Source organism: Maylandia zebra, linkage group LG11 (genome assembly GCF_041146795.1).
Source record: "Maylandia zebra isolate NMK-2024a linkage group LG11, Mzebra_GT3a, whole genome shotgun sequence".
Classification (NCBI taxonomy): domain Eukaryota; kingdom Metazoa; phylum Chordata; class Actinopteri; order Cichliformes; family Cichlidae; genus Maylandia; species Maylandia zebra.
In genome coordinates this window covers 23,647,411-23,668,494 of record NC_135177.1, presented here as the reverse complement: position 1 = coordinate 23,668,494, position 21,084 = coordinate 23,647,411, and the positions used below count along the sequence as shown (strand labels likewise).

Below are 21,084 nucleotides of genomic sequence, written 5' to 3'. Positions count from 1 at the left end.
TACAAGGGTCTGATTCATATACACAAACACACACAGAGCAGATTTAAAGTAGCAGCATCACTTTATTGGTACAGCTCTTTACAGTGGGACACAATGGTAGGACATGGGTCTCTTTACAGAGCGCTGAAGAAAGCAAGGAGGCCGGTGTCAGGAGACGGATGCGCCAGAAGCTTCTGAATCTGTCAACACAGTTTACGACGTGGGTTAGCCATGTAATCGTATAAATTTTGGCATGTTCACACGCACAAAAACAGGTGTCTGATTGCTGCACCCTTTACAACAAAAGGTCAGTGGGGATAAGTCGCAAATTATTACCACTCACAACAGCTTATTGTGTGTGTGTTTGTGTGTGTGAGAGAGTGGGGGAGAGCGTGCATGGGCCATTTCTGTTGCACCTGGTTTTTGTTTGTGTTTTTGTCTGTTTTGTGTGACTTTAATGTTTAGCTCTGTTTGAATTTTCCCTTTTTTTTTTTTTATTCAGCCCCTGAATGCCAAAACATTATCTTATGCATGTCTGAGCATAGACATCATCAAACATTTAAACTGACATGCTGTATCACTGCAAGAAAAGAATAAAGTAATTTTGAATTTGATGATAGCAAACTGTCTCCAAAAAGCTGGGATGAGGGAAAACAAAGGGTTGGAATTAAAACAGCTGGAGGAACATTTTGCAACTAATTAGGTTTACTGGCAACAGATTGAAGTGTATTTCTTTTTTCTCACCAAAGAAAAGGATTAAAAAAAACATTAAAGGAATTTGTGTTAATATTGTAGTTATTGTGTAATTACTTTAATAATGATGATATAAACACAGAAATGTGTATTTTGCTCATTTTTTTGTTTGGTTTTCTTTAGGGGGTTAAGCCTGTTCAGTGTCTGTTTTGTACATTGACCACCAACTGTTTATGGAATCTAATATGTATTGACTGAATAAACTAAGCTAAACAATACTGAGTCAGGAGGGCGACAGGAAGCATCTGTAGCAGGTACCTCCTTGAAGTTGGGGTGTTTGGCATCTTGAACCAGCTGCAGCAGAACAGCCTCTGTGGTGGTGAGGTATGCTCCGCTCTGTTTCAGTCGTGACAGAGCAAACAAACGATCCGTTTGGCTGAGGAGGGAAGTGAAAACGTTATAGTAAAGTGCACATGTAACTTCCCCAAGGCACACTCATTCCGTGTGTGTGACATCTCTTACTGCAATGAAAAAATACTGTTCAAATACACCGATACCTTCTGGATGACACGGCGTCAGCTACAATATGAACCTCTATCCCCTTCTCGAGCAGATCAAAAGCTGTGCACTGAGCAAAAGACAAGGAGGAAAGTTTTCTATTTGTCAACTAAAACTGCAAACTCAGTCAAACACAGTTACAAAATTACATATTTATGTTACTTAATGACAGTGTAATAAATTAATAATCACCTAACATCATTACCTCCACCACTCTGTTTTTGTGATTAAAACTTAACACTTAGCCGACATTATAAAGATACAATATCTTGCATGCATCCAAGTGCACCTTAAATTATTATATTTATGTCATTTCTGCAGGTCACAGATAAACTGCTTGTTGCTTCTTTTGTGGAACAACTGATAAGACACATACTGATGTGACATGCATTGTTTGTGCATGTTAGAGAATCCAGTTGAAGACTAACGTCTCCATATAATTGTCTCCTGATAACTACAACTATGCTTCGCATATAAAATATACATTTGAAAAATATGAAAGAGTTGGTGCCTCATTGAATAATTGTATGCTCAGAATAACAGATACTGAATGTCACTCTATTCAAAATACCCAAGTCAATGGAAAGATTTTGTTTCGTTTTAACGGCGCAGATGCTGAATCCCATTTGTGTCTTACAGCGATACAGGCGTGAGCCTCTATTCCACACAGTATGGCTTGTTTGGGGTTCCCCAGGGCCTCCAGCTCCTTCTGCACCTCCTCTATCATCATGGTGAATGAAGTTTTAGCATGGGCCTTTAGGTCCTCAGCTCCCAGCTCTGGTACTGTGGGCCCAAGACCTTTAGGATATTGCTCTGTCAAAATGGGGGGGATGCCCAGGATACGACTGGCCTGTCAGAGAAGAGGAGAAACCTGGCAAATTTGATTCAGACTCTCCAAATTATTCATCCTCGACAACTGTGCTGATGAGGAGAACCAACCTGGAGCAGTCTGGCTGCATTGCTGACAATGTTGGTGAACTGGAAGATGTTGGGTCTGAACTTCTCCTGCATATCGCACAGGAAAAGCACTGCATCCTTGGTGGAGAGCCTGCCAATGTTTGCCACTACAAGAGCAAGGTCACAGAAGGCATTCAGGTAGATTTAATACCATCTTGTACTATCATCAGAGAGATTTGAAGTAAAATTTGTAAAGGTGAAACTTTATAAGTTTTATAGCTTACAACTGTAGCACAGCTGCTTGTTGCAGTCTTTAACCATTATTTGGACAATCGTAGACTCTAGCTAACCTGTCAGCATGAGTCTAAAATGGTGCGTTTTCTTCCTTGTAGGACATTATTTCCTTCTTTGATATTGCACTGTTTTGATAACAAAGGCACCAGTGACAACTCAAAAACAGCTAGACTCAAAGGAATTTGCTAAGATCATGGCTCGTTTTAGCGAATTAAAGCATAAGAAATGTCACTTACTCTTGTTGCTTTAATAGTCCAGAGGTGAGGTAGAGAGTAGTGGGTAACAGGCTGAAGGGGACTGCAGAAACTTTAACTGTCAGGTTAAAGTATTATTTCCCATGTGACGTCGCCTGTGTAAACCAAATAAAATATTTACATGTCTTACTTGTAATAGAAAAAAGAACGACCGAATTTAATATTGCAGACAAAATTGCGTATATGTAATCATATTAACTAATAATAAATAAGTATATTTGTTATTAAAGAGTTAATATATTAGCATCTATAGTCGGATGTAAAAAATAAAAACTAACCTAGCACGAAGCTAAGAAGACCACGGAGTTCAACTTCGGCTTCAGCCTTTCTTTGACAGGCGCTGCCTTCCTGGGAGCGATTATTGACCAATAGTATTGCGAGCTGTAGAGATTGACGCTTCTTTTGCGCCAATAGCCGCCGGTGCTGAGCAAATGTTGAGGTGGTTGGAAACCATAAAGTAACCCGGAGTGGTGAACCAAAGATGTCTGACACTGCAGAGTCCCCAACAGAGACGCAGAAAGAAGAAACACAGCCGCCGTCAGACGACTCGACGACAAATGACGAGAAGAAGAAAAGTAAGAGAGCGGAAAATAACTTCTCAGTTACGGGAAAACAATTGTGTTTCTGATGACTTGCTAATGCTAAAGAAAACACATCCGGATGTGTGACGTACAATATGATTGACAGTGAAAGTCGGCCACTAGGGTGGAAGCATGTTCTCTCTTCAGCCAATAAGCGCGTCGTTTTCTAGCAAGTGGTACTGCCGGTTTGGGGAACAGCTGAAGCTAATGCTAATAAACATTACATGTATTTTGTATTCTTATATGTTACATAGTTCACAGAAAGTCTCTGTTTTGCCATATTTGATCAAATATACTAACCAGTCGTCTCAATAGCAACATATTCTGCGTGCAAATGCAACAAGGATCTTAAGGAGCTACACTTGGCTCAAATCTCTTAAAATGTCACAAAATCCATGGAGCTGAAAATCTGGGATATGTTAAGAAGAGAACATAAACTAGAATATATAAAACTTGCATGGTGTGCCTACGACTGTGAGTTTAAACCTAATAAAATAGTTTATAGAGTCGAATCCTGGACTGCAAAAGGAATAACAACAGCTACTACTGATCTTCTGATCTACACAAAGGGGAAATTAAAAGGCTTTGAAAGATTGATATCACTTTATAATATGACCTCTAAAAACATAACTTTTTCTGTTGGCTCCCGATGTGCGATTACTTTGAACATACCACTAAAAATAGAACATTCCATCTCAATTCATAATTTTTTTTTACATTTGCTGCTCAACTGTCTCCATTTGCCTAAAAATGTTAAGCTCCAAAGTTTTCATATATATACAAACCACTGCTGTTAAAATATTAGCTTCATAAATCAAATACTTTTAAAGATATATTTGTTTTAATAAATTGTCCATCAATCCACTCCCAGGATACTCACTTAGGCGATGTTTGAACATCGAAAAACTATAAAAGATAAGCCAGATGTTTTCACTGGCCTCTCTTGCCATAAAAGTCAGTCAATATCTGTAGTTTGGGACTGATCTAAAAAGATCTGAATATTTCCTTGTTCTACAAAAAACAATTCAAGCAGTTCAAAGTTCCATACTAAGAACATACTAATGAAAGTAATAATAATAGGTAATAAGAGACAAACAGCAACTATTTTTGAATGATATATAGCTAATGCAAAATAAAATGACTATAATACTTTTTAACATGAACTTCTTAGTCACAAAAGGGAAGAAAATGCTACTTTCCTTCAACCTTCCTGCTGGATTTACCAGAAATATGAGTAGACAGTCTAATGAACAAAATTAGGAGTTTGCAGATGTTATATCAATTATAACTACGGAAATAACGTTAAATATATGCATATTTTTCATTTTTGAGACCTACTGCACTGGAAACATTCAAGAGTAAAGAAAATAAGAAAAGTAAAGATAATAGCTCACTTAACCTGCGTAGTTTTGCAGGACTAATTTGCACAAATACCACAACAGAAATTTAAATTAAAATGAGGTAAAGAGACAGCTTAGTCTGTATGTAGCCAGACATCTAATTTCAATTTTGCAATACCCTGCCTAAAATTTAATGAAACAAATGAATGAGGTCATAGTAACTTATAACTAGATTTTAGTAATTGAATTAGATCTGGGTGTTGAATGTTGTTTATATTACTATTAGAGGTTATGTTTAAGCTTAGGCACTGTTTGGGTTTTTTTTTGGGGGGGGGGGGGGGGGGGGGGGTTCTGCCCTTCAGAAAAGCTGATGTGAAAGCACATGAAGACAAGAAGTTAAAGGCGGTTATTATGCACATTCCACATTAAACACATCACAAAAAATAACAACACCTAGAGCAATATGAAATTAAAATTTCCACAGGGGAGTGTTTGATATTTCACCAAAACACTATTGGGGGAAAATATTACAGTAACATTTTTGAACTCTGTGCAGCACTGGCTTAGTTGCATAGGTAGATGTTTACTTGGGATGAGGGTTTGCCTTTACAGTGTTTTTGTTTTTCCACCATGGTATAATGTAGTGTCTATGCATCAGTGACTGCACCTTCCCAGAAATTCCACTGTAAATTCAAGTTGAGATTTGCCTGTGCCAGTCGGCATTGCAACAATGTTGAATAACTTTCAGTTTTGTTTTCTTCATTTTTATAGTCGATGTGCTGTTGAAGGCAGTGGGAGACACTCCTATAATGAAAACAAAGAAGTGGGCAGTGGACAGGGGGAGAACAGTACAGTCTCTTTCACAATTCATATCTCGCTTCCTCAAGCTTGATGCCAATGAACAACTAGTAAGCATGACATTTTTTTCTACCAGCTTGTTAATTTTTGAAGTCTTATAATGGACATGATTTAAAAACCAATTATGAAAACTAAATCTTTTTTTTCTTTTCTCAGTTCATCTATGTTAACCAGTCTTTTGCCCCCTCACCGGATCAAGAAGTAGGGGTCCTCTTTGATGTGAGTGTAGTTTTAAATGGGGCAGCACACACAGACATACAGTTTATCAACAACATTATGTTCCCTGTTGTTTTATTAATTTAATAGCGCACAGTCTGGAGTTACAGACCGAGTTGGTCTTCACTGAAATATTACATCAGTAGCACTAGTGTTAGGCAAGTATTTAACTGGGTCCAAACTTCTTTGGACACTTCTTTTTGCCTCTGTACATCAGCTCAATTAATTTTTAACTCAAACCATCAAAATGTGACTAAAGTGCAGACTTTCAGCTTTAACTCAAGAGTTTTTTTCTTTTTGTTTTTGTTGTTTTTTTAATACAGAATCCATTGTCAGAGGCGCAAAATTAATTGGACAAATGAACATCATTTTAAATATAAGTATTGTTTTTAGTAATTGAAAGAAAATCCTTTGTAGTCAGAGACTGCCTGAGCTCTAGAACCCAGAGACCTCACTAAATGCTGCGTTTCCTCTCTTAAGCGTTTTGACCTTTACTGCAGCCAGTTGCTGCTTCATTGTGGTTCTCTCCACAACCAATAACTGAAAATCTGCTCTATCAGGTTGACATGAGGCCACTGACATGGCTATTGAAGTATATCTAATTTCTTGAGTCGCTTTTGCAGTACGTTTTGGGTCATTATCCATTTGGACTGTGAAGTGCTGTCTGCACAGTTTTGAAGCATTTAGCTGACTCTGAGCAGAGAGTGTAACCCTGCACACTTCACAATTTGTCCTGCTCCTTCTACCAGCAGTGACATCATCAGTAAACACCAGTGCCCAGCTTCCACTGGCATTTCCTCCACCAGATAATGTCATATGCTTCGTGAGCTGTTCTTTCCTTCTCCATACTTTTCTCTTCCCATTGTTCTGATACAAATGAATCTAATCAGACCTTCTTGTTCTTGAGGGGTTTACATGTTATTGTAAAGCCTCTATATTTCTATTCATGAAACGGTCTCTTGCTTGTGGACCTGAACAATGCTACTGCTTTATCCACTTGAGTTGTTGTCTGTGTTTTTTCAGGCCATTTGGTGTTGCCTGACCAGATTCCTCCCTTTTTAAGAATGAGCCAGATTGTTAACTTAACCACTCCTAAAATTTTTTGCTGTCTCTCTGATGGCATTACTTTGTTTTTCCAGCCTAATGAAGGTTCCTTTACTTGCATGAAACTACTGTTTGGACATCTTATCGAGAGTTCCAGTTAAAGCTGCCAAATGCATGTTCAACACTTGGAAATAACTCCAGATCTTTTATCTACTTAATTTGTTGTTAAATAACAAGGGAACCTGCTTCACCTGGTGATTACTCTGGAAGTCTTTGTATAAAAATCATTGTGGTTCCTAGGCAGTTAATGAAAACTTCTGTTGAACCCCTTAAACTAATGCTGGACATCTGCACTTCAATCACATCTTGTTTTCTTGATTTAAAATCCACTGTGGTGGAGTATAGATGCAAAATTAACAGAGGGGAGAAAACGGTCAATGTCCAAAAACGTATGAAACTTCTAGACCTAACTGTTTCTGCAGGTTCAGCCTGTGTGACTGGACAGGTCATGCAGAGCTTCTACCAGCAGAGGGTGCAATAAGAGACAAGCCTTCTGTGACATAATCTTAAATCCTTGAGCACTGGTAAATGTCTTAACAAGTAACAGTAAAAACGTCAAAGTCTAGATCAGTGGTTGGCTGATCACCTCTCTGCTCTCACTGCTAGATCAATATCTAGTTAAAAGGTCCTTTCTGATGTCACAACAGCAGTTAACACTGATTTTAGACTTTGTTGACAGCTCACTCCTGTGTTTGACAGTTTAACTTCAACGTTTGTATTCCCGTCTTTTTGTCTTTCAGTGTTTTGGAAGTGATGGCAAGCTGATTCTACATTATTGTAAATCTCAAGCCTGGGGTTAGCTGCTTTCTACAACTACATTTTCCCTCCTATCCCCATCCTTAACTTCTAAACACGACAACATAGTGTTGTCTTTCCCCTTTGCTGTTTGCTGTCTTACAGGTTTTTTTGTAAATACACTGTAAATAAATTATTGTGTATATCATAAAAGTCTTGACACTGTTCTTGTTTTTTGTTCTGTTGCTAATCTGGGGAAATGTACATAAGGTACTATAATGTTAATAAAAATAATAAAATAGAGCTGTAATGCAGTGGAACTTAAACTGCTGCTTAAAGTTTAGGGAGGGTTAGTGAAGGCCACCGCTGAAAAGGGACAGACACGGGAAGAGAGGGGGCACTATAGTAACAGATGGACTTAGAGGGATTACATGATTCAGGGTGGGTTTGTGTCATAAATTACCAAGAAAGACAGTAAAGGGAGTAGAGTGGCTTGGAGACAGACATGCAGTCACTCCATTGGTTCGCATCTCCATCGGAGGAGGATTACACGGGGCTTGCAGCCGGAGAGGTAAGGGCCACTGATGCTCACACTGGAGAAGGAAAGCTGATGCACAGAGAAAAGATGAAGAGAGTAGCAACAGAGAGGGTATTCAAGATGGAGCAGCTGAACTAAAGTTATGAACGAGCTTTTTGATTAAGGGCTTATCAAGAAGGCAGAGAAAAACCACAATGTAAGTTCACTGCAAGGCAGTGAAATATGTTTTATGATGGACATGAAAGACTACAGAGGGCGAGAACAAAGTCTGGTAGGTATTTTACTTATTTAAAAATAATTTGTTCTGAAGTCATTTGTGGATTCTTCATCAGCAATCGCAAAAACATAATTTCTTTAATATTTACACATAGCAAAAAAACGTCGTTATTACACTGAGTGTTCAATTAAATCTGTCATTTGTGAACGAAAACTGAACGAGCTATTTTGGATGGACGTCTGCAAAAATTGAGCAAGCTGGAAAATGATGCATCAGCTAGTTACTGACGTGTAAAGGCTGAAAATATTTATTGTCTTAGCAGCAGTCGACATGGTAAGGTTCATGCTAAGAGTAACCATTTCAAACATAATCTTATAAATATCAATACTTGGTCACTGGCTGCTGTTAAACCATCAGTAATATGCAGAGGTAGACTTTCACACAGATTATCAAGGTGCTTTGTGGGGTAATTGTTTCAGTGCTGAATGAATTAAACTGGCATCTCTGTGATGGTGTGACGCACTGAGCGGTAATCTAAACAAACAGTGCTTAAAAGATGTGCAGTTCTGAAAGGACATAATGTACATCTGAGAATAAACGCAATGCAAGTATTTAGGAAAGCCTTATCTCTGCTGAGCATTGGCTTTAACTGCCTCAGTAACACTCCAATGGTCATTAAGCGTATTATCATACTGATGGAGTTTTATTTCCAGCAGTACAGATGACAGAAACCATGCTAAGGGATGAGTGATGTGCTACATTCACCTGATTTAATCTGTGTTATGTTTCAGGGGCTGTGAGCTGACAGGGGGACATTGCATGAGAGAAAGATTGGCAGCAGACATGGTCAAAGTGTACTTCACACTAAAACACACCTAACAAAAACAGATTAAAGCAGATTTCCAGGGATTACGTGTAAAATTTCATTTAGATCTCTGGCTTATCTATAATTTCATCAAAAAAGTAATCTAGTGTTTTGCTCCCCTGCATCGTGCCTTCCACTTAAGGCCCACAGTTTATAATGAGTGGCAGGCTCGGGCTTGAGTGCGTTAATCAGGAAGCACAGAGATGTTAGCCGGGGTCACAGGAAAGTACACATTACTCAGCCTTTCACAACCCCCCTTTAAACAGCTGGAGGACTTATGTGACTTCAGGCAGTGATTGACAGTGTAAAGCTAGATTTCATTATATGGGCAATTTCCTTTTACCCTCTGTTTTCTTTTTTATGCTCACTTGCTCTCAATTTCATTTAACTTTTTTTGCAAAATAATAAGTTCAGGAATCTATTTTGATGTCCTCTTTAGACATACAAGTTTTATTAATAAATTCTAGTATTTGTAGATGCTTTTTTGATACAGTTGAATTGATCTAATACAGGAAAAAAGGGCTTCGAGTGTTGATTTCAGAGGACGCATGTCTGTATCTGTTCCCGCAGGAATCAATCGCTCCTCATACTGAAGAAGTCAGGGCAACAAAGAGTAATATCCTGGAATCCCTCGGTTCTCTCCCACTGTGCCCAAATCATCCACCTAAATCTCCTCTTGTTCATTTTTTTGTTCCTTCTGTCCCTCTTTCCCACGTGTATCAAAATCAGAGCATCTTGTCGTGCTCCCTGCTCTCTCTCTTTCTTTATCTTCCTTTCTATTAATCCCACTGACTTTACAATATCGTTCCCCATCTGTTTTCTTATCTTCTTTCTTTACTGTTACATCACGTTTTTATTTGTTTTCTTTTTAAACCTGGCCGCCCATAACCTCTTAAAACCCCCACAAAGCATCTGTCCCACCCTCTCAGCTCCATCTGTGGCTGTTTTCATACCTTCTGTCCTGCTATTCGCGTGTGCCTTGTCCCGTTCTGTCCCCTGTTTGTCTTACTTTGACCTTCCTCTCTCTATATCTGACCCCACCCGTACCTCCATCTTCTCCCGCGTGGCCATGCTGGAACGCATGTCCCGTCGCTCTCGCTCCCTGCTCTCCCTCACCTTGACCTCTTTGGCTCTGGCCCTCTCTATCCTGGCTCTCTGCACCTCCTACTGGTGTGAGGGCACTCACAAGGTGGTCAAGCCCCTCTGCCTGTCGCCTGTCAAAATGAAGAACTGTGGTCAAAACAACAGTGAGCCTTACACCACAGGTAGGAAACTCAACATATCCAAAGGAGTTCTGTATTTATTTACTGTTAATGTATTGTACATACACTTACAGTGTCATCGTCAAAAGGAGTTTACTCCCTTCCCGATTTCTTAGTTGTTTGGATATTTGTTAAACTTAAATATCTCAGATCAGACAAACTTTTATATATTATACAAAGATAACCAGAGTAAACACAATGCCGTTTTCAGATGCTAATTTCACTTGTTAAAAGCTATCAAAACCTGAATCAAGAGATCATTTAAATAGCTCCTGTCAATAAAGTGAAGAAGGCTAAAAGATCTCAAAAGCCAACACATTGACATCTATCAGTCTAGAAAGGGTTACAAAGCAATTTCTAAGGCTTTGGAGTGCCAGTGAACTACAGTGAGATCATTATCCACAAATGGAGAACACTTGGAACAGTGGTGAAGCTTCCCAGGAGTGGCCAGCTTACTAAAATTACTCCAAGAGCACATCAGCGACTCATTGTAGAGGTCACAAAAGAACCTAGAACGACATCTAAAGAACTGCAGGCCTCACGTCTCTCAGTTAAGGTCAGTGTTAGTTCCAAGTTCCACGGAGAAAACCTCCTGCTGACCAAAAAAACACAAGGGCTCATCTCTCATTCGGCAAAGAAAAACTTTAGATGAGCCCCGAGACCTTAGGGATAATATGATGTGAACTAATGAGACAATGCTGGGACTTTTTTGAAGGTTTGAATCCTGTTACATGTGGAGTAAAACTAACACAGCATTTCATAAATAGAACATCACACCAACAGTCAGACGTGGTGGTGGTAGTGTGATGGTCTGGGATTGCTTTGCTGCTTCAGGACCTGGACGGTTTGGTGTAACTGATGGGACAATAAATTCTGCTCTTTATTAGAAAGTCCTAAAGGAGAATGTCCGGCCATCAGTTTGAATTTTTGCTTATGCAGCAGGACAATAAAACATATCAGTAATGGCTCCAAAAACCCCAAAACAAAATAAAAGTTTTGAAGTGGCCTAGTCAAAGTTCAAAATTCAATCGTGGCAAATGATGATTGCAGTTTTCGTTGCCAAGGGTTACACAACTAGTTATTTGATTTAGGGCACAATTACTTTTTCCACATAAGGGCAGGTAGGTTTGGATAACTTTTTCCCTTTAATAAATTAAATCATCAATTAAAAACTGTATCCATTTTTATTTGCTCAGGTTATCTTAGTCTAATGTTATTATTTGTTCGATGAAACATGTAAGTGTGACCAAAATGCAAAAAAAAAAAGAAAAGAAAAAAGAAATCAGTACGGGACAAATATTTTTTTCATCGCATTGCTTTTTGGTAACCTTTAACCTTTTATCGTGTACCTGTTTATTAAGACTTATGCTTTTATGATCTGTGAGTCATCATATTTTATAGTATAGTTTTGAAATAGCATCACTAAATCTTTAGGGCGTCAGCAGAAATTCAGTGTCAAAGTGCATCGTCCTTTGACCTTTAGACATTCCATGAAATGTGGAACCATGTGGAAAGGCTTATGCTTCATAGTAGTGTTCAGGAGTATTTAAGAACATCAGGTTTTGACTTGGACTAAAAGAAAAAGCAAACAATCAAATCGGAGTCGACTTCTGTGCTGCACAGAAGTTGGGAAAATACACTGGTGACTAATCCAGAGTCTGCTGCATCACGTTCACAGACATGTCACAATTTGCTTGTAACAGCAAAAATTCTTGGATTCATTCTTGTGTAAACAGTTGTGATATTATCTTGGCATTTAGCCACTTGAAGAGCCTGGGATGATTTGAAAGTCTTAACTGTAAGTAGAAAGGTACAGCCAATCATAGCCACAGCCTTATGATACACCTTCAAAAGCAAACATGCTGTCTTTCATTGCGTTTTATTGCAGTAGGTTGTATAATCGCCAACGCAATACAATAAAATAGGATTTAATTAGGGATTTCTATCATTTATAGACAATAGATAAGATTTGATTTGATTAGACAGATTTGTCAAAATAATTTTAATTTTTTCTGGAGCTTCTCTCTGGTTCTCGGTGTTCAGGAACGCTTCATGTAAAGCAGATGGAGGCAGCTCTGCTTGAAGCAAACTCCATCTGCTTCATCTGAAGTAAACTCCATCTGGGGGAAGTTTGCTGAAAAGAAAGCTCTGCTGAAAGGAAAAAAGCTCAACAGGTGGAGTCTTAGGTAACACTGTTATGTGAAACCACGTTTTTAAAGTTTAAGATTGAACCTTCATGCCTAGGTGCTTTTTGAGGCTATGCTTCTATCCTAAGTTAAACAGTATCTAGAGAATTCAAATCTGCTCCTCAGGCACACTGAGATTGTTTGCGGTGCTGGATCGGCTTACACAATAAAGTGGATGAGGCTTTCTGACACTGAACTGTTAGAAAGCAATTGTCCTTGCTTTTAATCTCCTTTCCCCCCAATACCTTTGTTCCACAGTGTACTCAGTTATGGCTTAGTATTAATCTGTGGGGTGTGAGGTTATTTCTAAAGGTTTCGTTGTTGACAGCTCTTATTGCATATAACAATCATCTTTGACACTACACGTGCTTTGTGAACTCACACAGAAATATTTCATTTTTACTATGTGCAGTGCGTCCATTTAACTCTCCCTTATGCTTCTAAACCTCAGGACGTGTTTGGCACATCATAGTGAACACTGACAAGACTGCATGTACACAGAGGCTTGCTGATTTTGAGGCACTGGTATAATTAGCAGACTTGCAGGACTTTTGTGTTTACCCCTAACCATTCTCTTTTTAACGACACATACTTTTACATGCTTACCCCTCAATTTGATACCCGCTATTCTGCTGTCTAACTCCCTCGTCATTTATATGTTCTCACTGCCTTTTCTTGCATTGTGTGTTTGACAGTCAGTGGATCCGCTGTTAATACTCACGCCTCACCAACAACATTTCCTGAATTTGTTAAATGTTTGCATCATATGGTGAGAAACTACATGGAGACAGAACGTACCCCTAGTGAAGGCTGGATTATACTCTGACCACATTAAGAATGAGCAGGTGCAGAACCGAACCTTAAATTTGCTTTTTTCCACTGTCACCCTCTCAGAGAGTCCCACTCAGAACCCATACAACCGCACGCTATCTCCAGCCAGGAGAGAGGAGCTGGCTAAGATCAGACAAAGGCAGCTGGCCAACGCTGTCCACTACATATGGGAGACGGGCGAAGACAAGTTTGCTTTTAGATACTTCCACACGGGCTTCTGGGAAAGCTGTGAAAAACACAGTGATGGTAAGAGGCACACCTGGGCAGTTCATTTTTTTGGTTGCCGTTTGGTTTCAACTTGGATTGTTAATCAAAGTTGATGTTTTTCACTTTCAACTACAAAACTTTATCCTTAAATCATGACGTTTTGTTGGCAGGGGAGAAGTGTCGCAGCTTTATAGACTTAACTCCAGGAGAAACTCAAGGTGAGATGTGAACTGCTTAACAGTCTCCTGCCTTAATATTGCCATGTTGCCATTTGATTAAAAGTTAGCTTGTGACAGTGTGCTCACACTGTTGTTGACATGTTGCAGGTGTGCTCTGGCTGTCAGTTGTTTCTGAGTTTACATACATCGGTCTGCTGGGAATGGGGTTCTTACTCATGTGGCTGGAAGTCTTGTGTTCCCATAAAGAGATGCACTCACTAAAAATCAATGCCTATGCAGCTATCTGCACTGTGTTATCAGGTCAGACTCAGTCTAATGCTCACTTTTACATTATTTTGTAACCCGCGTGTGCATATTCAGATATATCTATTTTATTGCATGTTCCTCTGATCTTTCCGGTTTATGTTGGATTAAGTTTGTCTGTTTCACCTCCTGTGTAGGTCTTCTTGGGATGGTGGCACATATGATGTTCACCACAGTGTTTCAGATGACAGTAATTGTGGGCCCCAAGGACTGGAGGCCTCAATCCTGGGACTACGGCTGGTCATTTGCGTAGGTGCCAGATATGATTTAAGCTTTCGTCGGGACTTAATGTTTCACTACAAGCTTGATATTTCTCATCTCCTAACTATGTTAAATTCCCTGCTCCTAGTCTCGCCTGGGTGTCCTTCAGCTGCTGCATGGGAGCTGCTGTCGTCACGCTCAACTCATACACAAAGACCATCATCGAGCTTCGCCGCAGACAGAGACTACGTTTAGAGGAAGCCAGAGCCACCACTCACGCTCCATCCTATGACGAGGTGGTCCCAGGGGGAGGGCTCTACTCTGTCAGTGGCCTATTGCAATGTCCAGATGGGATGATTGATGTGGCGTGGGCTCCAAATGGCAGCGTAGTCGGAGTGGGAAATGGGGATGTACCAACTTTGGTTTTAGTAGGAGGCTGTGGCCCTGAGGGGTGTGAGGACTGTGAGAGAGAGATGGATGAGATGGGGGAAGCCATGGACCGAGTTGATTCACCTTGTTAGCGAATCAGTAACACGTATCAACTGAAAGGGCTGAAAATCTGAAAAGGAAAGACACTTTAACTAAGGTGGAGAAGGTCAATGTAAGCAGACACATCCTTTCTTTCTCGTCGTCCACTTTGACTCTCTGTGAACATGGGATGTACTGATTGGGCTCAAGGTCCAAAGAAATCCACACATATCAAAACGCTAAGCCTACAACGTATGTATCTGTGTATGTATCTCGTTCACATGCAAGCCTGCATTTTTCTGGGTATTTCTCAGTGCCTCATAGTAGGAAAGAAATGTATGACTTTGTTTGCAAATGGAAAGAAATGCTTCCTCTATTCTATTGTTTATATATTAACTTGAAAAGCATCATCTTAGCGATCAGTTCGTTTCAGAGGACGATGCGTTTATTCCTGAAAGAACAGCACGTTCTATAGAGAAACATGCTGCTCATAAATATGTTTCCTTTTTTAAACTTCTTTGGTCAGAAACTTTTGAGAGACAAAATTTTTTAATGCAATTCATGTATAGCAGAAGCTACCACAAGCACAGCCTCTCTGGAGATGCACAGACAAACCCATAGAGATGGAAAGATTACAGAGATTTTGAAAAGTCTGCTCTCTGATGTTGAACAGAAGATTATGTGTAAACCAGTAATCCCGAGTTGGATGGAAGGGAGGAGGAATAGAGGGAGGAGAGTGAAGCAAGAGGGGAGCAGCATGTGGGGGGGTCAGGATGAAAGTTGGAAAGAATTGCCTGCACACACTAATATCTGCAACACCGAGACACCAGTTTCAGGAAAACAACGCTCTAAAAAACTGCATTTAGCTCCTGTCATATACTATGTTTGAGATAAAACTGTATAAGTACTGAGGTTTTTTTGTTTTGTTTTTTTACAAAAGTCAAAAACAAGTAGTTAAATTTACCTTTAATTTTTGTAGGTTATACATTTGAGGTAATCCTGGATTTACTGTCAGGGATTAATACAACTGAAAAAGTAAAACCTAAAGTGAAAATTTTATCAACTACCAGCATTTTAATATGCAGTATGTTTCTAGGTCAAAGGAGATTTAATTGTTTTCCAGGAGAGATAAGATAAATAGATTTCCAAAGCCCAGATGAATGATAAAATCTTTAATTTTTTTGTACAAGTGAGTAAATTACAATACTGGAGGACATTTCAAATTTCTAAAAAACAAGAAAAGCATAACAAGCTAATAATTAAGTATGATACTTAATGTGTATAAGTATGTGTAACACACAAATGTACAGAAACTGTAGGAATGCTTATTTACAGAGGGGCCGAGAATTTAAGGAAGAGGACGGAGAAAACATCTGATACGGAGAGAGAAAGAAGAGGGAAAAGTGGGTTTTTAAAAAAAGAAAAATAGTTTAATAAAAACTGAATAGGGATCCAAGAGGAGAAACGTAGGAATGAGAAGGGATTTAATGTTTTATTGGTTCGTAATGGATCAGACGCATTGCGTTCTCATTTTCGATCACTCCTGTAATGAACTCTCCTTCAGCCAGTCGATCTGTGAAGGGAGGAAAAAATAAGGAGTTAAGACGAGAAACGTATAAGTACAAAACAAGCCAGGAAAGTGAGATAACACGAGGATGGATTATTGTTATCTAAACAACATGTTCTTATCTCGTGTGCTTGGTACACAGTAGCATGTGATGTATAACTTAAGATGTTTTTGGGCCAATGATTTGTAATAAAGCTTGCGTGACACAAGTGATCCTGTAAGTGGAGACTTGCCCCCAGGTGGATTAATACTTGTATTACTGTTAAGCCAAACAGCTGATTGTAAAATGTAATCTCCCCCACAGGATGCTGGAACATCAGCTAAAGAAAGGTAGCAGAGGCTTCCATTGATATTATCTCCCTCTGAGCAGAAGCACTACCACTACACGTCCTACCATTGTCTTTCTTTTCAAAGCAGCCCCACAGCTTGGTGGCTCTCTTCTCGGGTGTGTTCTCATCATCTGGTAGTTTGCTGAGGTCCTCTTTGGGGATCAGCTTAAACAAGGCCTGAGAGGGGGTTGGGTATAAGATGGAAAGTAATGCTGCATGATTTTTCTCATCACCAGCACAGTACATAAAGCAGATGGATACTGACCAAAGAATATGTAAGCACTAGTAAAACTGAGGATGCTAACAGCCTTCTTCAGTTAATTTATTAATGTCTTGTGCATATTTGGAGTTACTGGTATTGTAGTGAAAATATGGAGGCCAGTATTTTTTTTTATAGTTTTTAAACATAGACTATTTATACAAATTGCAAAATCCTTTTATTACAAATACATAAATATTCAAACAAGCTACAGCATTTCATAGGGCAACTCTCCTGTCATCTCTCAGACAGTGGACTGAATGACTAACTGAGTGTAAACCTCCTGAGTGTGCACTTTAGGTTCAGGCCTTTAAGTTTGTGTCCCACTTAGAGAGGGAGCACTCATCTCCCACATTTAAGACACCTAGATTAACATGGATTAGTGCCAAGACTCAGGCCACAGGCCAAACACCAAGATGTCATCTCTTTTCCCTGGACTATCCCTCAATCTCGCCCCTGCTCTGATGTTATGGTCAGTACAGTTTAGACTTCAGACTGTGATCTACGCTGACAGACATCAAGGTTGTGAAGTCATAAAAATAAAATTAAGCAGCTGGTTTCCTTAAAATAAATCACACTTGCAGTCTTTAAGGATTTGTCTAACATGTCAGAACAGTGTACTTGCGGGCTGGTTTTGAGGCATTTCCACCTTTTTCACTTATGTTTTCTAATTTAACATATTATTTATACATTACATAAGAATACTTTCTGGAAAATGGAGGCGGTGTATCCTTTTACCACACAGTAAATTTGTATTTGTCGACCTCTACCTCAGTGTTTTACAGACCGGAAAGAATCTCATCTTATAGTAAGTTTTTGAACTGCTATCGGGGCTTTAAAATGCAGCTATTTTATGCAGTGTGCTGTAAACATGGTGCTTATGGACTCAAGCCAGTTGGCCAGGAATTCAATCCCATTACAATGCCAGCTGGATTCTTGGCTCATCTGTCTAAACCGCTTACAATTCCATATCATTTGTCTGAAGAGAGAATATAGAAAAGTGTAAAACCTCCATAAGTTTCATAACATTTATTATAGTACAGTCTTCAGTCCACAGTGGCAGTCTCACAAGTAAAACAGCCGTGGATTAGAATCGAGATGATGAGTATACTCTTGTTTAGGAGTGGAACTTAAGAGTAGCTCTGCTCAGGAGTAGGGCTCCCTATATTGTCTGCAGGCTAAACCTGTAATCGCCAAGATTATCAGGAGTTTTAGGCTCAAATAGACTGGCTAATAGGGCTGCCAATTAAGACTGAGACCTACATACCATGAGAAGAATAGTAAATTCTTAGTTAACAGCAACACAGCTTTAATGGATTTTGCAGAACGTGGACAAAATAAGGAGATAACCTAACAAAATAATCCATTAATAATGCTAGTTGACCTAATGTTACAGAGTTAAACCAGTTAAACATAGAAAAAAAGCAAAAACATTAGATTCAATAACAGGCATTAATGTAAGGTTTTGCGTTATGTTGCCTTATGTCAGTTAATCCAATAAATTTAATCGGACATCTCCGTTCCCTCCTCACTGAAACCACGGCTGGGAGAATAGCTTGAACTTCTGATTTACAAAGTTGTTATAGTGAAAGAAAAATAACACTTTAGGTTTTTGGGGGCTTGGGGATTAATAAAAACCAGAATAAGAAAAAAAGATCAATGTTTAAAATGAATCTCTTTCTGACGGGATATGAGTTAACATTAACTGCTTGCTGTCACACTAGAACCATTAAAGCCACTCATCCATTCATCAATGTCGCTTTTATAAACTGAACCACGCTCACCTGGCATATTTCTTTCACTTCTGTCTTGGTGATGTATCCGTTCTTGTCTACATCAAACAGGGAGAAGGCCCACTCCAGTTTTCGGGTTGTCCTCCCAGTGGAGGTCATATGTAGTGCAATGATGTACTCCTTGAAGTCTAAGGTGCCGTCATCGTTGGTGTCAAAGGAGCGAAACACATGCCTTGCGTAGCTCTTAGGATCACTGTCAGGGAAGAAGCGCGCATAGATTTCCTCAAACTCCCCTGGTGAGATGCGTCCTGATGGACACTGCTTCTGAAAGTTCTCGTACCACTGGGAGATTTCTTGCTCAGTAAATTTTGTGGTGAGCTTCAGGTCCTCCAGGATCTCCTTTGATATCGCGCTACTGGTTGCATTTCCCATTGTAGTTTCTTTTTAATATCTTTGCAATGTGTTAAACTGCTTGGCTGGGATATGCCACTTGATAGGCTTTCTTCTCTGGTGTCAAATGACTCTTCTTTTTCCAAACTATTATTGCTTACTGGCTTGATGTCTTCTCTCGATGTCAAAAACCAAGCAGAAATCTGAAATATAATTTTGAATTGTGATATAATTCACTTAACTTTAAATTAATAACAACTTGCTTGTTAAAATGTGCAAAATGTGCAGAAACCTTACCAGTGTGTTGTGTGAGCAGATGATGGCTGAGGAACCGAGTGTCTCTCTCGACAGTAAGACAGTGAAAGATATAGGCGGGCGGGGAAAGCACATCCTACACGAGTTGACTAGGTTAAGTCTGTTAATGCGGGATTTAAGGTGGATGAGCATTTGACCAAATTGCAACCCCAGATCCTAATTTTATCTATTGTCTGTTTGAAAAGTCCAGAAAGCTCTAGTGTACGTTTATACCCCTGCTAAATTACTTATGAACTCTGGCAATCAATTTGTCCCTGTTAGTCTTGTACTCACTAATTTACTAGTACTAAATTGCTGAATATGAACCGATAAACAGAACTTTAGTGCATCCAACTGTAAGTTACAGTTCACTCTGGGAGCCAAACGTTACTTCGGTAAACTCACCAAAAAGTGAGTAGGTGCTTTCTAGCAAACTGTGAACAAAGCTTCAGGTGGGTTTCAGAAAATTCTGTCTGCTGTTTTAGTTATGACCTTCAATAGGTTTGATTGAGCACTGAAAGCCACTCCACCATCTGTCCAGGCAATTTTAACTCCCCCAGCAACCCACGTCTACGTCCAATCCCACCTGCGCCCTTAATATCCTCTGTGCACGTCCTCCTTCCTGTCCTACAGTACTGCTTTCCTTTGAGTCACTAGTTTAGGTTTATATTACCTAGCTAAACTTTGTTTTGTTTTTTTACATGTTTTTTTGACTGTATGAATTTCTTTAATCTCAACATTAATAGTTGCGGACATGACTTACATTCTCTTTTCTCCGCCATAAGGTACTTTCATGTTTTAAAGGCTTACTGAACTGCACACTAACAAAACACACACTGATGACTTCACTTGAATTTTTTTCTGATAGAAACTCTTTTTCTGTCTAGTCTCTTGTAACTCAGCTCCGATTTACTTTTTCTTGTCGTTTCCATATTCATTGCCAACAGCTATGTTCTCATTGGAGGCTATCAGGTATTATCAGTATAACAAACTCACTTCATGACACTTTGGCTGCCACATTTACGTCATTAGTCTGTTTACTTTGTGTCTACTTTAATTAGAGCGAAAGTATTATCTTGATTGTCTTAGGTGTTGTTTCAGACCAACATAGCATGTGTAAAGGAGACTTCATGAGTTATGCACACGTATAAGAAACACACATAAACACCAGAGATGAAAGCAGCATGCACTTATCGTATTTAGGACATGTATTTCCCTGTATGATAATCAATAATTCATTTTTTATGTTTAAACTATAATTTGCTAACTGGATTAGTCAAGCCCCGCCCTCTCCTACACAAGCCAGAGAATAGCCAATTACCCCCGTCTTCATCCTATAAGGGTGACGGTCAACTGAATTACCCCTTCTCTACAGAACAATCCCTGACATGTGATCTCTACTCTCGTTTGGGCTAATTGCTAGAGCCAGAACGAGCAAGGATTTGTAGCTACTCTTGAGATGTTTTTCCACTTGGGGGAGAGAGTGCGTAAAAATATCGGTAACATGGGCGTTTGGCATCTTAGATTAATTAGGATTCTGTCAGAAATTAATAAAGAAGTTTTAACATTGCTTTGCAACATTAAATCTGTATTTCTTTCACAGGCAGGAACACATGCACATACAGTAACATAAACAATGAAAACTCGAAGGTTTATTTGTATCAGAAAATAACATGACTATAAATATCCACAATTAGGTCAGTGACAACCTACTTGGCAGCATTATATGGTATTAATGGGCTGTAT

At 39.2% G+C, this 21,084-nt stretch overlaps 4 protein-coding genes across 6 annotated transcripts; 2 read left to right on the top strand and 2 right to left on the bottom strand.

The window, feature by feature from the left end:
* Positions 1-42: 42 nt before the first annotated feature.
* Positions 43-3,092, bottom strand: isoc2 (isochorismatase domain containing 2). The gene is made up of 7 exons (XM_004550724.4): positions 2,954-3,092; positions 2,658-2,770; positions 2,170-2,294; positions 1,868-2,080; positions 1,230-1,300; positions 991-1,108; positions 43-179 (listed from the first exon to the last, which is right to left on the bottom strand). Coding segments are annotated over exons 2-7 (594 nt in total). The 5' UTR covers positions 2,659-2,770; positions 2,954-3,092; the 3' UTR covers positions 43-113.
* Positions 3,093-3,114: 22 nt separating this feature from the next.
* On the top strand, positions 3,115-7,722 carry atg12 (ATG12 autophagy related 12 homolog (S. cerevisiae)). Its single transcript, XM_004550725.4, has 4 exons — positions 3,115-3,250; positions 5,368-5,504; positions 5,611-5,673; positions 7,515-7,722. Exons 1-4 carry the CDS (start codon positions 3,157-3,159, stop codon positions 7,572-7,574), a joined length of 354 nt encoding a protein of 117 aa, XP_004550782.1. The 5' UTR covers positions 3,115-3,156; the 3' UTR covers positions 7,575-7,722.
* A 287-nt stretch (positions 7,723-8,009) lies between these two features.
* si:ch211-149k23.9 (germ cell-specific gene 1-like protein) lies at positions 8,010-16,652 on the top strand. Of its 3 annotated transcripts, none has more exons than XM_004550722.4 (7): positions 8,010-8,080; positions 9,700-10,394; positions 13,472-13,654; positions 13,786-13,833; positions 13,942-14,094; positions 14,235-14,346; positions 14,447-16,652. In XM_004550722.4, the coding sequence occupies exons 2-7, from the start codon at positions 10,199-10,201 to the stop codon at positions 14,817-14,819; spliced, it is 1,065 nt and encodes a 354-aa protein (XP_004550779.1). In that variant the 5' UTR covers positions 8,010-8,080; positions 9,700-10,198; the 3' UTR covers positions 14,820-16,652. The 3 variants fall into 3 exon arrangements, with proteins under 3 accessions (XP_004550779.1, XP_076746165.1, XP_076746166.1); XM_076890050.1 differs by lacking the exon at positions 8,010-8,080 and adding an exon at positions 8,100-8,318; XM_076890051.1 differs by lacking the exon at positions 8,010-8,080 and adding an exon at positions 8,100-8,318 and having other exon boundaries at positions 9,056-10,394.
* rcvrn2 (recoverin 2) lies at positions 15,924-19,448 on the bottom strand. The gene is made up of 4 exons (XM_004550723.2): positions 19,342-19,448; positions 18,706-19,247; positions 16,728-16,839; positions 15,924-16,339 (listed from the first exon to the last, which is right to left on the bottom strand). The coding sequence occupies exons 2-4, from the start codon at positions 19,084-19,086 to the stop codon at positions 16,251-16,253; spliced, it is 582 nt and encodes a 193-aa protein (XP_004550780.1). The 5' UTR covers positions 19,087-19,247; positions 19,342-19,448; the 3' UTR covers positions 15,924-16,250.
* Positions 19,449-21,084: the final 1,636 nt, after the last annotated feature.